This window comes from Vicugna pacos, chromosome 1, assembly GCF_048564905.1.
Source record: "Vicugna pacos chromosome 1, VicPac4, whole genome shotgun sequence".
Classification (NCBI taxonomy): Eukaryota; Metazoa; Chordata; class Mammalia; order Artiodactyla; family Camelidae; genus Vicugna; species Vicugna pacos.
In genome coordinates this window covers 88,743,907-88,761,114 of record NC_132987.1, presented here as the reverse complement: position 1 = coordinate 88,761,114, position 17,208 = coordinate 88,743,907, and the positions used below count along the sequence as shown (strand labels likewise).

Sequence of the window (17,208 nt, the reverse complement as noted above, 5' to 3'; positions counted from 1 at the left end):
AAGTACATTGGAACACTGCAACTTAATCTTTTTAAAGACTCAGCAATGCCCTCTTGCAAATTTAAAGGCACTCAATGATGAGCTAAATTGAAACCAGAAGTTAAGTGCGTAGTGTGTTTATACTTTATATCATTTCCTCCCAAAGCAACATGACATGAGATATGAGTGGACATGTCTAACCCATGCTTAAGAACAATGTTCAAAAGTTTATAATCCTAACTCAAATTTGGTTAGGGCAATAGAATTTATATGAGTGGCTCTCGATGTTATACCAAAAATTGTTCAATTTAATGTAATAGAGTCCTAAAGCCATTCTTCGTAGGACCTTGAAAACAGCAAGACTAGATTAATGATTACTATCATTTTCAGTTATTTTGTTTGTCTTGTCAATGTATTTTATGATAAAGATAGTCTATAAGATCTGTTCTATATATAAGTGCATCAAATCTCAATGTAGCTTTGAAATTGACTTTTAGGGACTCAAGAAATTACTGCCTTCCAAAGATGATCTAGAGGACACTTAAAAATTTAAGACCCTGAACTCCTTCCTCAAAGGAATGTTTTTGTTAGGATTTTCACTATGATTTCAGTTCTCAGTTTAATTATGAAAATGGACCAAATAAAACACTACAGCATTTTAAATTTTATATCAGATTAAAAGAAAATACTCTATTGGAGACATTTCTGTAAAAGCTGGAAATAGATAGTGAATACTAAATAATCAGCTGAAATCAATATTTGGTAACCAGTTCATTGGGCTTCAAACAACATGTCATTCAGAGATGCAGCCAGATAGAAAGAAGATAACATAGTTCTTTTAAAAAGCATTAACTAGTAACAATTCACAAGTATGTCAGTTTAAGTAGAAATCCCTGTGTATTTGAGACACAGACAAGGAAATACATTAAAATCTTTATTTTAGGCCATTGCCATAGAAGTTAAGGAATGACACTGTCAAGGCAGAAAAAAAATATCATAACTCAGGGGAACAATATATCAAGAACCTTAAAATATAAAATCATGAGTCCTTCCTTCAGTTGCTTACAATGTGTGTGGATAAAGTTGTACACACAGAAACTAATTAGAAAACAAGTGAGTATGTGACAGAGTGCTAAGTGCAGTGCAGAGTATACACATTGCATCACGTTTAAAGAGGGAAGGACTGCATGATGACATGGCTTTGCTTTATTTTCTCCACAAATACTCCAGTGCCAAGTAAAGCTGTGAAAACACGAGCTGGAAATTTCATCACACTTGAGTGCCAAAATAATCTAAAACTTGTGGGATATTTTCCCCCTAACATTTGGTGCAAATTCAAACGTGTATGTGGAGAAACTACATGGGGCCACGTTATTTACTTCTGTGAATTCTGGGAGGAGAAAAATGGATTTTATTCATCATTTTATTCATCATGCCCTAAGCTTCTGAACTCTGTTTTACATATTTTTGAGGATATGTTTTCAAAATTATCACAGAATTTTAACAGAGTCCTTTTGTTTGTAGCTTGTCGACCAGGTTTCTACAAGGCTTTGGATGGTAATACGAAGTGTGCTAAGTGCCCACCTCACAGTTCGACTCCCGAAGATGGTTCAGTGAACTGCAGGTGTGAGAATAATTACTTCCGAGCAGACAAAGACCCTCCATCCATGGCTTGTACCCGTGAGTAGTTTTGCTGCAACCCATGCCTCCATGTTTGTTTTATTTCATTTTTTTTCTTCTTATTGTGCTTTTTCTTTTTTTTCTTTTTTCTTTTCTTTTCTTTTCTTTTTTTAAAGCATTTGGCCCATTTCCTCCCGTTATCCATGTGCAAATTGAAAGCTTTCTCTGCTTCACTCACCATGCTTGGATCACCACAAATGCAACATTTATCATACAAAATGAATTCGCTTTTCAAGCACTTCCTGCAACAGGACCCCCAGAAAGAAAGAGAATTTTCTGTATCTTGTTTTAGATCTTGCATTATGTTTGACAGGCTAGGGGAGGTTATCGGCCCGGGATTTGTGTTTTTACTTTGCTATTCCCTCTTGTTATAGGTTGGTCGTAGGTCATAGGGAAAAGGGACTAAGGTTTATAAAACTAATACTAAAGTTTTCATAACTATTCACGAGAGCATTGAATTTAGGGGTAAACCCCTTTGTTGGACTTTGTGAATGCATCTTCAACCTTGAGTCAGAACTCCCCCGTTTATCTCTGGGGGAGGACAGAGCTCTTGAATCCATGTGTCTATAATCTCATAGATCCTCTAAGGACAAATTAAAAGTATATAATAAAGACAAGATGGTTATTTACCTCTTTCAGTTCCATTGTAAATTATCTGTTTCCCTTGCAGTAGAAAACAGAAGTGAGGCTCATTAATCTTTGTTGAACTACTTTGCAGGACCTCCATCTGCACCAAGAAATGTTATATCTAATATAAACGAAACCTCGGTTATCCTGGACTGGAGTTGGCCTCTGGACACAGGAGGCCGGAAAGATGTTACCTTCAACATCATATGTAAAAAATGTGGGTGGAATGTAAAACAGTGTGAGCCGTGCAGCCCCAATGTCCGCTTCCTCCCTCGACAGTTTGGACTCACCAACACCACAGTGACAGTGACAGACCTCCTGGCACACACCAACTACACCTTTGAGATCGATGCCGTCAACGGGGTTTCAGAGCTGAGCTCACCCCCGAGACAGTTTGCTGCAGTCAGCATCACAACTAACCAGGCTGGTGAGTACGTGCTGGGTGCTTCCGGCTCCTGCCATCTCAGAGCCAAGTTTTGACAGAAAGAGTGGAAAAAAGGATAGGAAAAAAAAAAAAAGACTTGAAACAGCCCTAGGATATTCTCTTTGATCACTTCTAGACAGTTATGGTAAATTAAATAGCTCAATTTAATTCTTAAATTGAGAATAAATCAGATTTATTAGATGATTTTAAAGTAGTTGAATCCATTGCTTCCCAATTTGAAATCTTTCAACCTTTGGGGCTCTGGAGATGGTACTTACGGGGGTCCTTGAAGCGTTTTCATATTTTAAAGAACTTAACAGACGTTGAACCTAGGTTGGAAAAGCTTATGGAGGTTATATATAAAACTAAGTATCTTTACCTTAGTTATAATTCTATCAGATTTTGTATATGGTTATTCAGTTATTTTATGCTCCTCAACAGCACTGGGTAATAGAGCTCAGATAGTTAAAAACTCTTTGCTTAATTAAAAAGAATACAATAAAACCATCTTATTTAATGAATACAACTTGTATTTAAAAATTAAAAATATAAAAATATTGAGAAGTGTAGTAAAAAGAGGTCTTGGTGGAAAACTGTTGTAATCACTGATCTAAAAAATTTCCAGATATAAATATTTTGGTAATTTCACCAATTGTATTTTCCTCTGACAATTTTTTCCCAATAGAAAACATTATGTTGCCAGGTTATAAGCAAAGGACCTTTAATATAGAATGAAAAAGTTAAACAAAACTTTCACCTTTCTTTCTCTTACACCTACATTTCTCTTTACTGTTAGTAAATCCTGTTCTTTCAATCACCCTTTAAATCTTGTATGTGTTTTTCAGTTCTCTAATAATTCTTGTGATTTTGTTTTTCACTATATTTTTTAACAGTGTGGTGTCCAAAATTATTTATGGGGTTTTAGTTGTGATTCTCTCAAACATGTAGAAGGGTTATACTCTGCAGCGTTTACAGAGACATACCAGCGATGTCCCTTTGAAATAAGACAATCATTTTTCCAAGGTGATAACTGTGATGAGTGAGTAAAACACAGTTGTCTAATCAGCAAAGCTGGTGCAAAATTAAGCTGATGGATATTTATTGTGCATAATTATTGCTACAAGATATCATAATTAGAGGCTCATTCCAAGCAGTTCAGAGATATTATTGTATCACTTATACACAAACAAACATTGAAGTCAAAAAAGGGGGAAAGGGAAGAGACAGGATGGCACCCTGAGAATGCTTCAGCTAGAACTACAGGCTCTCACGTCTGCTCCCAGGTGGGCTGACCGTGAGTTAGGACTGAGTGTAAACTCAGCTTCTTTGCTGCATTTGGCTTAAATTATGGAAGTCCCTGTGCTGTCTAGGGGGACTCACTCTTAGCTCTGAGAATATGAATACTGGATGTCAGAAGAAAAGAGAAAGGAGAGATGACTAAATTCTATCAGCTGGAAGAGGTCTTAGAGCAGCCAGGTACCTAGCTGGGAAACTGAGTTCTTTCTCTCTCTTACTTGGCTAGCTCAGGGAGGTTAGTTAAACTACTAAGGGTACAAAGTTAATTGGTGTCATCCAGGGCTAAAATTCATCAAGAATGTACCTGTATGACTCTACTGGTGGTAAAATTCTGTACTTACTTCTATACTAGTTAGGATCAGGGACAGTTACTTCTGCAGATGAATATAGAAGTGCATCTGTACTGGTTAATCTCTCAAGCACCCTAAGTAGCCCCCTAAACCCAGTATATCATGTCTCCCTCTTCTTTCCCCCAGAATCCAGCAATCAAAGCAATAAATCCTGGCATTAGAAGGGTCTCCAGATCCCTGTGCTGGAACTCTTTCAACCTGAGAGACCCATGCCCCTGCCATGCCAGCTGACAGATATTTTGAATAGAACCCCTGGCAGAGTCCATGCTGAAATGTGTCTCTTCCTGATTCCAGATCCTTCTTTTGTTCCCGCTTTTCTTCTGGTCTCCTATGTTGATGAAATTCTTATAATTTTATATTGTTTCACGGCGATAAATAAAGTTTCCCTGTGGAAAAGACATGACTTTTTAATGAAGTCCACTGAATCATGATTTTAATCTTGCTTTGCTGAATCTGTCATCTCTCCCACTTGAAGCTAGATCCCAGACCAAGCAACATATGCTTTTGTTTTGCTTCAGTTAATGACATTTAAACTTTATAACTAATAATATTTAAAGACTTGTAACTTAGGTTTATTTAACTGTCTTCCATGAGAGGAAAAAAAGATGAGTAATGCTATTGCTACGTATCACATGATTATAGCTTCTCGTTTTCAATGAACACAGGAATTTTAAGAAATTATAATTATGCGGCAAATGGCTTTCCCAAATCCTATATTTCACTCTGACTTACTACCTTGTTTAAAATAGGAGCATCAATCTGTGTTTATAATTATCTCCTAAGCCAAACAAAAACGTATAAAAACAAGCAAGAGCTCCTTATTTTCTGTCTTATCATTGACCTCTGGCTTTCTGACAGTGCATTTATCGGGAAACTAATAGTTCCAGATATATACAGTGAATGAATCTAGGTAAAGTGGCAAGCTAGAGCAGGCCGAGACTTTAAAAAAATAAATGGGGTTGATGCTTTAGCCCTCGAGTTACAAATCACAGCGTAAGACGGAGATTCAGTAGGGATGATATCAGTTACTCTCCCTGACCCCACTCTCATTTTTCAGAAAAATCACATATATGTCTACAGTATGCACCATGAGGCATTTTATGTATTTCAGGGGGTCTGTATCATTTTGTGTGCCTGGGGAGGTAGAGGTCTTTGTTCCACCTTCAAATCCCTGCGGTAAGATATATAAGCGAGATTAGAAGCAATGCTGTTCCTCCAGAGAGTGTTTCATTGTTTTGCTTCATTTTTGCTCTTGTGAAGGTTAATGGACTGGTAGCCTTGAGAAATGAGCCTCCTACCTCTAGAAAGATATGGCTATGACAGATATGATGCCTGGTGTTTAAATTCCTCCTAGCGTCTCTATCTCTGACATGGATACAAAGGGGAAACGTAAACGTGTCCTTTTAATTTAGTTTGTGAGATTGAGTTTGTTGATTTTTCTCTTGATTACATTGTAAAAGCCAGGCGATGACTGCTTGATAAGGCACCTTCTAAATTGTAGAGGATTATGTTGTAAATACGGAGGTTAGTTCCCAGCTCTTAATACTTTCACAAAGTATGTCAGCAAGATAAAAAGCGTGGTCTCTACATAAAGAGTGGATCCATGAAGCCATCAATCAAACATGCACAGAAAGAACTGCAAATTGCAAAACAAAAATCTGTGTATTAAGTTATATCTTGGGGTAAAATGCTACTTCTTGTTTATTTCTTGGAATAAATATACTTACCTTTCAGTTTTCAAGAAAATCATTCCACTAGTGGAATATTTGTCTCTGTTTATTCTCCACCTCTATCAAGGGATCTGCCCTTTCCCCACTATCCTATAGCACGTGACAATCTCACACAAGAAGAGGGGGCACTAGTAGAGAATTTACAGGTTTTCAAGTTTTGAGATCTACCCCTCTCTCATTTTATAGAAACTGAGTTCCAGGATGCTTTTCCAGCGTTTAATCAAGGGATCAAACGTCTGCTTATGTCTCCCAACTCCAACTCTGCTTTCAACTTCTATTCTTGTATTCCTTCTGCGATCCTATGACTTGAGCCATATAGCTACATAAAGAAAGGCTGCCTTGGAGACAGTGCGGGGGCCTTGCTGGGAAAATCTGCTATAACCTATGCCATCTACAGTAATCTTGGTCCTTGCTTCTCAGTCATTTATCACAGGGTTCCTTAGGGGTTTTCTGCAAGAGATCTTCTTTATCATCTGACTCTTCCCCAAACTTAATCTTATCCTTCACTCCCTCATTCTCCACAGATGATTTTTCCTCTGAGATACTGTGATTTATAGTAAGAAATATATATTTGGTCTTGGTCCCAGTTTATGGCATGGAGCTCCTAAAACCCTTGGAATTTCCTCAGTGATAAGAGCAATAAAGGTGTATTTTGTTATTCATAACCCCTTTCAGTCACATCTGAGTTTATGTTAATCAAGTGACGTTTGGAAATCCCCTAAGGATGGTGGCTGTTTGCCAGGGGACCCAGCTATGTAATTATAGGGTTGGAACTCTTAGCCATTTTACTCCTCAATCCCACCTCTGGGTAGGGTAGAAGGGCTGGAGATAGTGTTTGATCATCAGTGGTCAGTGATAATCAATCATACTTATACAATGAAGCCTTCTTAAAAACTCAAACCAAAGGACATGGTTCAGAGAACTTCTGGGTTGATGAACACATAGAGATGCTGACAGGTGACACGTCTAAAGGAAGCATGGAAATTTTCTGCCTGGTATCTTGACCTATTCATCTCTTCATCTGGCTATGCCTGAGTTGTATCCTTTTATATGAAAACTGTTAACCTAGTAAGTAAAATGTCTTCCTGAGTTCTGTAGGCTGTTCTAATAAATTAATTGAATGTGAAGGGGGAGATCATGTGAACCTCCAGTTTATATCCAGAAGCACAGAAGATAGCAACCTGGATTTGAGATTAGTATCTGAAAGAGCAGCTGGGAAAGTCTTTTGGGACTGAGCCCTTAACATGTAGGATCTGATGCTAACTCCAGGTATCAGAAATGAATTGAATTGTAGGACACCCAGGTGGTGTGGCAGAATTGCTTGGTGTGGGGAAAGCCTCCACACATTTGGTGCCCAGAAATGAAGTATTGTGTAGTGGATACACACAGGAGTGTGCTTTTTCCTCTTACACCCTCCTAACCTAGTAAGACCATCAGGTTTAAGAGGGAAAAGAAAATGCTATCTCATCTGCTTTTCTAAATCTTCCTCCTCCTCTTTGTACTCACTAACTCCCGTTGACTCCTGACTGTAAAGAGTGTGCTCTAGAGCGAACCTCTTCCCTTTCCAGCATCTTGGACAAACACTCTCCTGGCTCTTTATCTTTGCCTTTCATATTGCATAGCATGTTTTTTCACCTTAGAGGAAGATACAAATGATTAAATAAAAGCACTCGAGGGTAAACTGCAGATATTATACCCCTTTACTCCTAAATACTTCAGTGTGAACTTCCTAAAACAATGACACTCTCTTACATATCCTCAGTACATTTATCAAAATCAGGACGTTAGCACTGTCCATATTATGATCTTATCTGTAGAGATTAGTCACCTTTTGTCGGTTATTCCACTCGTGTCCCTTTGGCAAAACAAGTTGATGTTCTGTTTGCCTTCAGTTTCTGTCTATAATATAGTTCTTACCTATAATAATGAATAAGCTTATCATTTTCTGTAAATTAAGTCAGATGGAAAAATACGAAGGGCAAGGGAATCAACACTTATAGGTAAGACTTTCTGAGGTGCTTGATATTACTCTAGGAATTTCAGTTTCCACTCCATTGAAAAAATACCAGTAAATAATATTATTTAAAACAAAGAGAACTTGACATGGTTTTACTTAGATTTCCTATGGAAGGATCGTTAATTTACACAAAGGAGGATAGCATTTTAGAGACGTTCTGATGTTAAGGAAAACATTCATATTCTTGATTTTAAGCAGAATGGCCCTTATCATCCACTTAATTTAATAATCAAAGACAAATCTCTTCTTTCCCTTGAAAATTGCTATCCACTATGTGAAAAGATTGAACTGGAAATCCAGTCATAATTTTTCCTGTTTTTTTTTAAATATATAATTCTAGGAGTTATAGTTTAGAACTTTGTTAACTGGTATAATTTGAATCAACCAATACCCTTTTTTTGACTTTTAAGGACAACTACCCACTGACTTCCGTTCAAGGACTTTATTTTTGGAAGTACAATCAGTTACAATGTGTCAGTTTCTGGTATACAGCACAATGTCCCAGTCATGTATACACATATATATGCTTGTCTTCATATTCTTTTCCATTAAAGCTTATTACAGGATATTGAATATAGTTCCCTGTGCTATAAAGAAGAAACTTCTTTTTATCTCGTTTTATATATGGTGGCTAACATTTGCAAATCTGTAACTCCCAAATTTATCCCTCCTCACCCTGAAGGACTTTAAAAAGCTTACTTGCCTCTGCTTTCGTGGCCTGTTATTTCACAGGTCAAAGTAACAGCATCTATTAGTAGAAAAAAATAGTTTTCTATATCTTGAATAAACAATACACACTTATTAAATGAATCCTAAACTATCAGAGCCCTTTAGCTACATTTAGAATCCGGCCTGATTTTTTTACATTGATAGAGCAGATATTTTAAAATCTTCTTTCTTCTTTATTCTGAAATACATTTCCTCTACTCACCTTGTTGTTCTACTGGGGTTTAGAAACAGCATATATAGAGTTGACAGTGGAACATCTTATGTCAGAGACAGCCAGGTAGGCTTTAGAATTTCTGAAGAAGCAAACATTTCAGAATAAAAGTAGAAAAGTATACAGCTTGGGTCTGCTATTAAACTGTGGACACATATTGATAGAGTTTCTATAGAAATGAAGACTGCCGGGTGATTAAGTACGCTGCATATAAACTGGACACCAGCAGCATCTACGTGCATTCTTTTACAGCACGAAGCGAGGTGTTTTGTAGCATCAGTGTAGTAAATTGGAAAGTTAAAATATAATGGAAATCAACTAGGAAATAGCGGAGATGAGATTCCAGTAACGCACTCCGATGAATCCTCCCCTTGTTGTCTCACTTGTGTGATTAATAAACCTTATGAATTGCCGTCTTCACCTTTTACTTCTCTCAACAAACAAATGAGGTCTGAATTGATTACAAGCGAATGTATACGTTATAATTTTCCCGGTGCATTTCGCTTGTGTGGTAACCGAGCTTCTTTCTCTCCTATTTGAAATCAAGGCAGAGACCTGTGCATCTGGAAACATCACTCTGCTGTGGTGTGTCACAGTGTGCCTGAAGCATTCCACATTGTTTAACACATTAATGACGCCTTTCAGTCACCACACCCGGGTGTGGAGGCGTATTACATATCTGCAGCATGAGCAATCAGCTGAACAAAGGCAGACCCGGATATTGTCCTGACAGTTATTCAGAACCTCTGTATGAGCTTAAAGCCTCATTTAATCCTTACAACAATTTTATATGACCATAAGTGGTTAAATGTCTTGTCCGTGATTTCACAACTCCCAAGTTCCTGCTCTTTTAACTGTTAGGATATTCTTTTTCCTACGGCTTTGTATAATTAAGACTGAAAAAAAAATATGTAAAGATGGTTACCATATTATTGTACAATCGTGGCTACCTGGCACACAGATTGTATTTTTTTCTTTGAAATCAAAATTTCATATGGTTTGAGCAATGCTGATAAGAACAGAAATCCGAATTGCTTTGTTGGGAATTTATCTATGCAAATCTTTTTTCCCACAACCAAAAAGTAAACACCTATGTAAAGTAGCTTTGAAAGATTACATTTACTACTAATCAGTATTAATTTAAAAGCATTTATCTTGACAAATTGTTATCATTAAGAATTAACCTCCTACTGGTTTTCACTTCTATTCCAGTAAGAAAAAATAATAATACTTATAACAAACCAACAGAAGAAAAATCTGTGTCTTGTCACAGTTTTGTCCAAGAAATAGCTTTAAAGGGGAGGCTGTCTATCAGAGTAGGAAGAGTTCTGGAATGTGTATCAAAAGAGGCAAATACTCCTCTCTGCTCCGACTCTTTGCTTTGGGACTCTGAATAGAGTTATCAGAGTTACTGTTTTATCTCTTTTGTGAAGCTAAACACTTGGACTAGATAATTTCTAAGTTTCCTTCCAGTTACATATTCTAGGGAACTAAACTGATGCAAAATATATCATGTAGTCATGAAAAAATAATCCAGTATTTACTCATAATTGAAACAACTATGATGGAAAAAAAAGTGTTTGAAAGGCAGAGTGGTACAGGACAGTGTCAAAAGCCCAGCTGATGCCACTTAATGGTGAAGTGATTTTTTTTTTAATTTGGTTTGTTTATCCATTCATTCCCAATTTTGTTTAAAAATGAGTTTAAGGCAGTTTTTAGACTAACCTGGAATCTTTGAATCCTTTATGACATGGATGCAATAACACACACGGACTGTTGTGAGGACTAAAGAAAATGAGAGAGATTGTATGGGACAGAGGAAGTGCTTAAATAAGTTACTGAGCCCTGCCTCATACATGACCATGTTGCTCTTGCTCTATCTGGAGCAAACAGACAATCCTTCTCAAAACTGAAAAATTATGAATAAGTATTAAAATATGTGAAGTCAAGCTCTGAAACACCCTACTTTGATGTAATTGGTTTAGGCCCCAGTTCTTTCAAAATTGGAATTCATAAGTGTGGTGTAAAACAACTGTCAATATAATAAACCATTCTTACTTCCCTAATTACCTGCACCCACGTATGCATATATACTGACCTAGTGTTAGCACTGAGGTGCCCATGGGAAGGTCATATTTGTCTATAACTCTGAGACTCTGGCTAGGCAAGACCCAAAGGCATCCATAAAAAAAAAGATAGAATTGGGGGTCTGACATTTGCAGGTGTTGGCCACTGTATGTAAAAATAGATTTTTTAAAAAAGTTTCTTCTGTATAGCACAGGGAACTATGTTCAGTATCTTGTGATGGCCTTTGATGAAAAAAGAATATGAAAATGAACATATATATGTGTATGCATGACAGGGACATTGTGCTGTACACCAGAAATTGGCACATTGTAGCTGATTATATTTTAATTAAAAAATGCTCAAGTTTTAAAAAATGATTGGTAAGAATAATAAAGGGATAGTAACATAAAGAATGTCTATAAAGATTAAAGAAAAGAGATACAGAAAGAAATCAGGTGACAAATGAATATTCTAATAGTCATTCAAGATACAGGGTTAAAGTAATACACTTTTACCAAGGATCATGTTGTAACATAAAACAAAGATTTTGCAATTACTTAGAAAATGCTCACCTTTTACTTTTAGTCACTACAATGTTGTTTTTTTAAAGTACATTTTAGTAAATTTACTATATTCTCAAGATGGGAAAATTTTAAATGCCCCCCAAATAATTATGCTCACTACAGATGTATTAAAGAGAAATGTTGCATCTCATGTAATTTTAATGGTTTGGTTCATCATGTTATTTGAATAGAGTTTTGGGGCCGAGTTTGTCCATCTTTGTTCATCTGGAGGATAATTGTGTGTATGTCATCTAAGAAGGAGCACACATAACGGTTACTCATGTAGATTTCCAGCATGCCAAGGAAAGAGAGTCTTTATTTCACTTTCATTGAGTAGAGCATGTTTTATTTTCCTTCTATTAAAATGTTTTCAAAAAAGTTTTTCATAGTTGACATCTGAAATATATTGCCTAATATACAATTTACTCCCAGTAAAGAACTAAGATTTAAAATGTAACGTACATCTTTCTTGATTTGAATTGATATGGTAAAATAATTTGATTTAATTTAAAAACTTTATTTCTGAAAAGTTTAAAAATGAATCTCATCTGTCTTACTTGAGATGTGTTTCCATTCTAAGCTATTTTCATAAATTCTTATTATTGCAGATGGAAGATAGATGTCATTATTAAAGTCCCAATATAAAACAGCTAGATTAAAAACTAGATTTTGCAGCAACTTATTATTTATATGTGTACATGTGTGTGTTTTAAGTCGTTTGAACTTGTACAGTTTTACTCTTAACTATGTTATTTGTTAAATAAGGATTATGTCTTAATAGAGATGTAGGGGAGACCAGAACAGATGCCTATGGAAACACTTACAGTGTTTGCTACTTGTAAGTGATCAATACTTGGTAGTTAATGTTTTTAATGAACATTTGGAACGTTTAGCAACAAAGATACTTTTGAAGATCAAAATAACTTTTAGATAACTCCTGGTTTTCTTTGGCAATACGTAACACATTTAATTAGTAATTGCTTTTTTCTGTTTCCTAAGCATTGACTGAGCACATAGTATGAACCAGGTACTATGGCTGAATGCATGTGGATAAAATGATGATTAAGATGTGGCTACTATCTTCAAGGAGCTCTCAGTTTAGTAGGAGATCTTAAAGGTTTTAAGAAACCAGCATGAAATTGATTGGTTTGGCCAAGAAAAGGCAGGCAAAACCAGCTGCCAAGAGACTTCAATAAGCATCAGCAGCTCAGTGAAGCCACACAGTGAAACATTTATCTCGAATTCACAGATAATGCCAAGTTATGTATAATAGCTTCAGCTTTTTTTATTACTAAAGGAGAGATTTTTTAAAGTATCTTTTTGTGATTTTTTTTGTTACATGATGCTAAAAAAAATACACTATACCAAAGATTTTCACTAAGAGGAGGAAAGAAAAGAAATAAAATATTTTCAATTATGTGCAAATGAAATGATAGTTGTATGTATAGTTTAATGATATCACAATTAAATGTGTCTGGTTTGTAGAAAGTAATTAACCAAGATATGTGAAGTTATAATAATGGAAAGAGAACAAATATTAAGAGCTGTCTGGTGAAATTTTCCACATCTGTCTGACTTGTTTATCAATTTGTCTGTCTATTCATTCTCCTATTGCCCAATCAAGCTTTTTGTTATTAGTATGGAATTAAGTATTTATTTAGTTAAATATGCAGATTTATAGGCAGTTACCATATAAGGTGTACGAAAGTAGGATCAAACCAACACATTATACACCTCAAACTTACACATTATGTGCAATATATCTCAATTTTTAAAAGTATATGAAACTAGAAAGCACTAAAATATAGTTGATAGTGATTATCATAAAAGTAACTCTTCATCCCAGGTATTTAAGAAAAGGTCAGAATTTCAGAAACGTTCATAATAATCATTGTAAACATAAAGGTTCTAATTGTTCTGGAGATATATGGCCATAATTTAGCACTGATGACATAATAGCATGCCAGGTTTGATTACTCTTTCAGGTAATATTTGTGAGGACATCCATGATTACAAATACTATTTATAAATGTTAAAAGGTATTGCTCACTCTCGCTATTAAAATTTTAAAACTGTTGAAATGAGTTTCAAAAAGAGAAATCTATCAGAGGAATTAGATAGAAAGAAAAAAGGCTCCATTCTTTACCCAGGTCAATCTTTGTATATAATTTGTTAGGAGATACGAGTTTAACTGTCTTCTTGGGAAGTACTTAAGGAGATTCTAAAATTTATGCTCATTCCACACATAATGCTGCTATTTAGACAATTATTTGCTACAGTTTTTAGAATACTGAATGAAATTTTAAAAAAGATTTTATAGATATTTCGATGAGAAACATTTCTCTATTATCAGTAGTTATTTAAATGAACTGGTAGGCATTTGATACTTTGTATTTATTTGTGCGTATCTTTGGGTCGTTCTAATAGCTTAAGGGTTAAGGTTAACGGGCGCAAAATCGTATTTATTATTTAAACAATACGGCAACCAGGTGTGGAATGCCAGGTATTTGCCAAATACTGTATTAGGTATTTTACAGGCAACATTTAAGCCTTAAAACAAGCCTGGAATTTGAGCACTATTAACCTTATGTATAGAAGAAGAAACTATTTTCAAGTTTAGTTAACTAGCCCCATTTATCTAACTTACATGACTAAGGAGGATCTGAACCCAGGGCTTTTCAATACAACAGTATTTCCCAATTTTCAGTAAACAACTGGATGCTTTCAGGAATTTTGCTTCAACCGTTTACCACCATTTTAGATCAAAATCAATGTACTTAGTTAAATCTCTCTTTTTTTTTGCCTAAAATGTATTTGAAAACTTTACTCCTGTGTATGGAAAGCTAATATCACTTACTAAATATTTGTCCGTATAACACCTACGATCCTGTCTCAAACCACCAAGGGTAAATTTAGAACCCTTTGAGAAATATACTGCTGCCCACCAGCACTCTCTCATTGACTGTTGTCAATATGGAGTCAATAACCCAGAGGCCTCCCCAGTTCAGGTACTGGTGACTGCATCCTTCCAAGTTATCCATATCAGAGCTGGTGAAGTCATCCTTGACTCCCCTCTCTCACACCTTACATCTGATCCATCATCATATTCTATAAAATATACCTTCAAAGTCAGACTAGAACCAGACCACTTCTTACCATATCCATTGCTAAGGCCCTAGTCCCTTCATATCCTGCCCAGATTATTTAAAATACCCCCTACCTCAATCCCTTCCTCCCACCCATGCCTTCTCTACACAAACAAACCTGTCATAACTATACTAGTGTTCATTATCATTAATTATCTCGTTATGTGGATTAATGATATTTCTTTTTTTTTCTAAAATACTTCGTAACTGATAGTATTTGCTAGTACTTTCAAATGTTTTATTCCCTTCTCCTGTTTCTTTTTAAAGGAGATGGGCATTATTTTTTACATGACTATTGAAAAGATGAAAGAAATAGCCTCCTATGACCAGATAGGTTTATTTTTTTTAAAACCTCAAGCAGGAATTGCTGTTAATAATTGTGTGTTCCTAAATGCTGCCTTATGGTTTTGATGACTTAATATGTCAATAGCTTGACACTTGGCATTTTTTTCCTCACTTAACTCTCACATGTAAAATATTCATCTACAGCATCTTACCTAGAGTAAGATTTTGAACCCAAAAGATGACACTTAAGACAATTTTTAAAAGATGCCATTAGTGTTGCCCACAGGCACAACCCAGGTTGTCTTGTATCCTTTGCCCTTTGGAATAAAGACCTATGAGTTCCTAATCTATACTTTTTTTTTAAGTTTTTAAAGGGGTGTCATGTGTAGCCCAAGATACAAGCTTGAAAGTTGATATGAGCAGTGCTTTGTGACAGAACCACAGATGTTCGGTGCATGATATATTTATTTTTTACCCCAGTGGCCCTTATAAAAAGGGCTAGAAGATCAGCTTATAACAAGTCAACTAATGACATGATATAGAGAGGCCCCCGGTTCAGTGGCTGTTATTACAGCTGTGTCCCATTACATATTAGATACCTAGAACATGGTTGCATTCCGAATGGCATTATTTATCTTTTGAATTTCAAACATTCCTGCCATAAATAAGGATTTTATGCTTTTCAAAAATGTTTCACAGTTTAGTCTAGGGAATACTGAAAGGTTGCTTTTACTTAATGAAATTCCCCCTTTATGGGTTCCTGGAGCAAAGATGAGCATTTTTTGAGCACTCACCTCCCCAGACCTGTGTCCTTCTCCCCTCTGCCCAATCCTTGCTATTCCCTTAGCCTGGAGAGGTGATAATAACTTGAGTTTCACAAGACCAGCAGTGGGGAAACTATATGAGAGTTGGCCTTTGATCATGGTTTAATAGTTCTCTCTCTGTGACTTCTTCTGACAGGAGGTATCTGAATCTGTCATAGAATGATGACCTAAGTTAGTGCTACAGGGAAAAAAAAGATTTTAATATGGCCTTTGTTCCCAGAGTAAACACTATGTTTTAAATATGTTCTAAGTGAAAGTATGAAGAGTGAAGACCCCTCCCTCCCCAAGGTCCTGATTATAATTTGAAGGCGCTGAAGACCCGTGCGTTTAAAGCATAATAGTATAAAACCTTAAGAAAAGCTATGTGAGATGACCCCACTCCAGAAATAATAAGCACAATTATTCCTTTCAAAAATAATTATAATGATCCATCTCATCTTTTTGAAGTGGGACGAGCTGCTATTAATCAAGTACGTGTTCCTTTCTTTCTGAGATGTACGCGTCTCAAATCTTGAGGAACGAACCATGTAAAGAAGGAAATTCATGACGTATGTCCTTGATTCAGGGAGAAACTCAGTCATTTTCCTTTTGTTCTCCAAATAATTGTTTATTCTTGCTGGTGTGACAACTGCTGCCTAGGAGCGAGCCCTGCTCCACCTCGATGGAAAGGAAGCAGCTGCCTTTCTACTGCAGTTGGTGTCAGACAGCTGCTTTTATTGTCTGTATTTCTTTATAGGGCCTCTCATTCTAGCTGTAGTCACCTGCACACAGCCTGCAGTTTTTTTTTTAAGTCATAAAGGCTATAACCAGAAAGCTTTGTATGACCTCTGTACTGAGCAATGCAGAAAATAGAGTGGAAAGACACTTTCCCAGAACATTGAAGGAGGAGTGGACACATGCGTATGTGTATGGGGTGGAGAGGTGTTGGGAAGTGGGACACAGGGGAAAGTGCTTAATATGTGTGATGGCGTGTTTGTGAAAAGCACCAGATTGACAGATGGCAGGAAGTGCACAACATGGGAGGGATGGCAGGGAAGCTCAAGCCATCCGAAGAATAGCCGCCAGAATGAGAGCCAAAAATATGCCAGGAGAATGAAGTCTTGCATTTATTTGTTCAGAGTTTAAGAAAAAGTTCTCATTGACCAGGATTATATTTATTAACACAAGCTAAAACTTTAGTCCAGTCCATTTCAATTGCCATTTTCCTCCTAGAATTTTAATGAGAGAATTTATACAAGCCCCCACTGTGAGAAGAATTGCAAGATGGTGGCTGTGACACC

At 36.2% G+C, this 17,208-nt stretch overlaps 1 protein-coding gene across 4 annotated transcripts in view; it reads left to right on the top strand.

The window, feature by feature from the left end:
• EPHA3 (EPH receptor A3) overlaps positions 1-17,208 on the top strand; it is a 331,506-nt gene that overhangs the window by 213,493 nt on the left and 100,805 nt on the right. For 3 of the 4 annotated variants that reach the window (XM_006215602.3, XM_072966918.1, XM_072966925.1), the window contains 2 exons: positions 1,504-1,659; positions 2,378-2,713. In XM_006215602.3, the coding sequence (XP_006215664.1) occupies positions 1,504-1,659; positions 2,378-2,713 (492 nt within the window). Of the gene's footprint in view, positions 1-1,503; positions 1,660-2,377; positions 2,714-4,482; positions 4,653-17,208 lie in introns of those variants that run through there. The other variant, XM_072966934.1, reaches the window with a different exon arrangement.